The 4981-nt window shown below is 60.3% G+C and overlaps 1 protein-coding gene across 1 annotated transcript in view; it reads right to left on the bottom strand.

Moving 5' to 3' along the window:
* PALM (paralemmin) overlaps positions 1-4981 on the bottom strand; it is a 48793-nt gene that overhangs the window by 25480 nt on the left and 18332 nt on the right. Inside the window, exons 3-4 of the mRNA XM_011993057.1 lie at positions 3430-3451; positions 1965-2152 (exon numbers count right to left, since the gene is read on the bottom strand). Of these exons, the coding sequence (XP_011848447.1) occupies positions 1965-2152; positions 3430-3451 (210 nt within the window). The remainder of the gene's footprint in view (positions 1-1964; positions 2153-3429; positions 3452-4981) is intronic.

Genomic DNA, 4981 nt, shown 5'->3' with positions numbered 1-4981 from the left:
CATGTTAGCCAGGATGGTCTTGATCTCCTGACCTCATGATCTGCCCGCCTCGGCCTCCCAAAGTGCTGGGATTACAGGCGTGAGCCACCGCGCCTGGCCAGTCCTCCCTGCCTCTTATCCCCACGCCCGTTTCTCCTCAAACCCTGGGGGCTCCACCTTCAGAACACAGGGAACCGCCCACTGCTCACCCCTCCACAGCCCATCCCAGCCTCCTTCCCCAGCAGCCCTGTCCCCTCCGCCTGGCACCGTCCGCGGTCTGTTCTCCCCACGGTCACCAGAGGGCGTGAGTGACCACGGAGTCGGGGCGGTCCTGGCTTTGCCTACAGCCCCCCATGGTTCCCGCCTCCCTCCCTCTCCCATCCCGCCACAGGGCCCTGAACAATCTCTCCATCTTCTCCCCTCCGCCCTCTCCCCCTCCTCACGCTGCTCCAGCCACACCGGCCTCCTGGCTGTTCCTCCAACACCCCAGGCCCTGTCCTGCCTCGGGGCCTCTGTGCTGGCCGTGCCCTCTGCCTGGGACACCTTCCTCCAGATAGCTGCGTGTCTTGCTCCCCCAGCACCTTTGGGTCTTTACTCAGACGTCACCTCTCAAATGCTGAACGCTCCCCTCCCGAGCCCTGTGGTTCAAATCCTCCTTCCTCCAACTCAACGTCCTTGGCCTCACTTTTCTTCTGTAGTAGAGGCTGTGGCCCTCATTAGAACACCTGCTCCCCTAATGCCTGGCATACAGCAGGCGCTTGATAAGCATGTCGGGTGAAGGGACGACTGTTTTTCAACCTATATCCCTGCACAGCCTCAGCCCTCCACCCCAGACAGCTAGTCCAGAGCTGCCCACACTGTTGAGCAGGTCGTGCACTGCACAAAGTCAGTGGCCATGGGGACCAGTGGGGGACCTGGTCCTCGGTGTCTGCCAGGGCTGGTCTCACTGGCACAGAGGCCCACAGGCACCACCTGCTCTGACACATTAATGACTCTGTCTGCTGCATCCTGGGGCAACCCCCACCCTGGACCGCGCTGGAGACCTGGGCCTCTGGGTGGCTCTCCTTCCTTCCAGCCCTGTCCTGTCCTGGCCAGCCACCCCAGAGTCCTTCTTCACCTCCCTGCCTTGCTGCTTTTTCTGAGACAGAGTCTTGCTCCTGTCGCCCAGGCTGGAGTGCAGTGAGGCGATCTCAGCTCACTACAAACTCTGCCTCCCGGGTGCAAGCGATACCCCTGCCTCAGCCTCCCGAGTAGCTGGGATTACAGGCGTGCATCACCATGCCCAGCTAATTTTTTTATTTTAGCAGAGACGCGGTATCACCACGTTGGCCAGGCTGGTTTTGAACTCCTGATTTCAGGCGATCCACCCACCCCGGCCTCCCAAAGTGTTGGGGTTATAGGTGTGAGCCACCGCGCCGGGCCCTCTGCCTTGCTCCTATGCTGTTCCAGCTCACTCACACCGCAGTGGTTTTGCCGACTGCGATGATTTTCCATTACTGGGCTCCTGTCCTGTGCCAGGCCCCAGAATGGCGTACCGAGGTCCCACCCCTCTGGCAGGCAGAGAAATTCAAGACACCAGCACCACGTGGCATACCAGGGGTTCGAACCTGACTTGAGCACCGTGTGGCACTCGGCGTCAACCCCGAGCTTCCCCTGCTTCTTGGAAGCGCAGCAGCGCCGGGGACCTGGCTTGGTTGCCTCCAGGGACGGGGAGCTCACTCTCCCGGGGCAGCCGGTCCTACTGCCCAAGAGCAGGTAAGATTTGCAGCGAGCGTGTTCAGGCGTGAGCACCACCCCCCGTGGGCCCCGGAGGGAGCCGTGAGGTTAGGGTGGAATGAAAGCCGTGGGGTTGCGTCGGTTAGAGCCGCCATGCGTGGGGCCCGTCTTCTCAGGGAAGCATGGGCCGGCGTGGGACGAGGACACAAAGCACAGGGGGCCCCACCCCAGGCTCAGAGCCTCGGCCGTGGTCCAGCCGCCACCCCCACAACCACAGCCCGGCCAGACGCTGCGGAGAGCAGGTCGGTGTCGCCCCCACCCCACCCGGCCCTCCAGGACCGAGACTTGGCCCGATGGCGGCTGGATCTGGGGCCCAGAGCCTGGGGGACCAACCCACCTGCCTTCATCATGGGGGAGCCGTCAACCGTCCTCACGGGCGTGTTGGAGACTCGCTTGTCTGCACAGGAGGGGAGGTGGAGAGAGAGACGGGGGTCAGAGGAGAGGTCACACGGACCCCCCAGACAGCCCAACACCCCTTCACACAAGTGCATCTGGACCCCCACATGCACCGGGGCCCCTGACCCCACCCAGACCCCACCCAGACACAGGCACCTGGGCCTCCTAGACCCCCACACTCCACACAGACACAGGTACCTGGGCCCCCTATACCCTCAGACCCCACACAGACACAGGCACCTGGGCCCCCTAGACCCTCGGACCCCACACAGACACAGGCACCTGGGCCCCCCTGACACCCAGACCCCACACAGACACAGGCACCTGGGCCCCTCCAGACCCCACACAGACACAGGCACTCGGGCCCCTCCAGACCCCTAGAAAATCCCACAGCCACCCCCATAGTTCATTCCTCATCCTCAGTCCAGTGATTTTCACAAAATCCCTGAGAGGCCTGCCTAGATTTTTTTAATGATTAATTTTTAATTCTACAGTAAAACAAGGAGACACTTCCTTATGAATAATTAACACACACAAACCAGGCCAGAGGCACTTCAGACGCCAGCGTCAACCCTGGCTGCCGACTGTCCCGCTATCGATACGGAAGCGTGAAATGCATTTTACAGACAGGGTCTCGCTCTGTCGCCCAGGCTGGGGTGCAGTGGTGCGATCACAGCTGACCGCCGTCTCAACCTCCTGGGCTCAAGCGATCCTCCCACCTCAGCCTCCCCAGCAGCTGGGACTACAGGCGCGCAGCACGCCCGGCTAATTTTTTTGTATTTTTAGTAGAGATGGGGTTTCACTATATTGGCCAGGCTGGTCTCGAACTCCTGACCTCAAGGGATCCACCTGTCTCAGCCTTCAAGATCGCTGGGGTCACAGGCCTGAGCCACTGGGCCCAGCTGGCGGCTAGTTTTTTTATGTTTGGCAGAGACAGGGTCTCCCTGTGTTGCCCAGGCTGTTCTTGAACTCCTGGTTTCAAGCGATCCTCCTGCCTCAGCCTCCCAAAGTGCTGGAATAACAGGCATGAGCCAATGCACCCGGCTAATTGTTTTTGTATTTTTTCACTAGACACTGAGTTTCACCATGTTGGCCAGGCTGGTCTCGAACTCCTGACCTCAGGTGATCCACCCCCACCCCTTGGCCTCCCAAAGCGCTGGGATCACAGGCCTGAGGCCCCAGCACCTGTTACTTTGTAGCTGCACTCCCCGCCCTGCCATCCCCTCTCTGGCCACCAGAGTGCGCTCAGGCCCCACGAGTTCCTTCCAGAAGCCCTACCTTTGGGTGTGCCCACCGGGGTCTGCAAGAAAGAAGAGAGAGGGGTCAGGGGTGTCAGCATCCCCGGGAAGAGGAAGGGGAGCCCCGGGGTCAGGAGCCTGGGAAGGGCTGGCACAGTGGGTGAGGTCACACGCGCCTGCTTCTCATCCCATCCTCTTGGGACTCTGGCCAGAAACACGGAGGTCATCTTTCTTTTTTCTTTGTTTTGAGACGGAGTTTTGCTCTTGACGCCCAGGCTGGAGCGCAACGGGGCAATCTCGGCTCACTGCAGCCTCCGCCTCCTGGGTTCAAGCGATTCTCGTGCCTCAGCCTCCCCAGTAGCTGGGATTACAGGCCTGCGTCGTCACACCCGGCTAATTTTGTATTTTTAGTAGAGACGGGGTTTCTCCACGTTGGCCAGGCTGGTTTCGATCCCCTGACCTCAGGTGATCCGCCCACCTCGGCCTCCCAAAGTGCCGGGATTACAGGCTTGAGCCACCACTCATTTCTCATTTCTTTTCCCCTTCCCTCATGCCCCTGCATCAGCAGCTCCCGCAAGCTGCCCTGAATCCAGCCGGCTCCTCCGTGCCCCTTCAGTCTGGTCTTGAACTCCTGCTCTCAAGTGATCCTCCTGCCTTGGCCTCCTGGGAGCCACTGCGCGAGCCCCAGGGTCTAGCGTCTCCTGCCTGAGCCGGTTCCGCCCTGCATGGTCAGACCCTGCACACAGGCCCCTCTCCCTGAACCGTGCCCAGGCCTCCCTGCTGCTTCTGGGACACACTCTTGACTCACAGCCGTGGTGTCTGATGTTCCCTCACTCCACTCTCCCCCATCACGTCACTGGGTGTGCCCCTCAGGAAGGCAGGGACTGTGCACGTGTACTGCTGGGCCTCCCACGCCAGCTCTAGTCCATGTTCAATCACCCTTCAGGGAAAAGCGCCTGGGGAACTCCTATTCAACCTTCAAAATCCACTTCCTTGGCCAGGCGCAGTGGCTCATGCCTGTAATCCCAGCACTCTGGGAGGCTGAGGTGGGCGGATCACCTGAGGTCACAAGTTCGAGACCAGTGTGACCAACATGGCGAAACCCCGTCTCTACTAACAACTAAAATTAGCCAGGCATGGTGGCGCGTGCCTGTAATCCCAGATACTTGGGAGGCTGAGGCAGGAGAATCACTTGAACCCGGGAGGCAGAGGTTGCAGTGAGCCGAGATCGCGCTTCTGCACTCCAGCCTGGGTAACAAGAGTGAAACTCTGTCTCAAAAAAAAAACCACAAAGAAAATACCCCACGTCCTCCAGGATGCCTGCCCAGCCCTCCCACGACACCTACGTCCTCCAGGACACCCGCCCAGCCCTCCCACGAATGAGGAACTTCCTTGGGGATTTCACAGCGCCTTGGACTTCCCACCTCTTCAGCCTGACCACGCTCCCTGGGTGGTTCCTGACTCATGGCCATCTTCCCACCTGACATGAGCTCAGTGAGGTCCGGGACTGTGCCCAGAACCAGGTCTTTTTTGTTGTTTTTGAGACAGGATCTCGCTCTATCGCCCAGGCTGGAGTGTCGTGGCGGGATCTC

The sequence above is a fragment of the Mandrillus leucophaeus genome, unplaced genomic scaffold, assembly GCF_000951045.1.
Source record: "Mandrillus leucophaeus isolate KB7577 unplaced genomic scaffold, Mleu.le_1.0 Scaffold423, whole genome shotgun sequence".
Taxonomy (NCBI): Eukaryota; Metazoa; Chordata; class Mammalia; order Primates; family Cercopithecidae; genus Mandrillus; species Mandrillus leucophaeus.
This window is presented reverse-complemented; position numbering and strand designations above follow the sequence as displayed.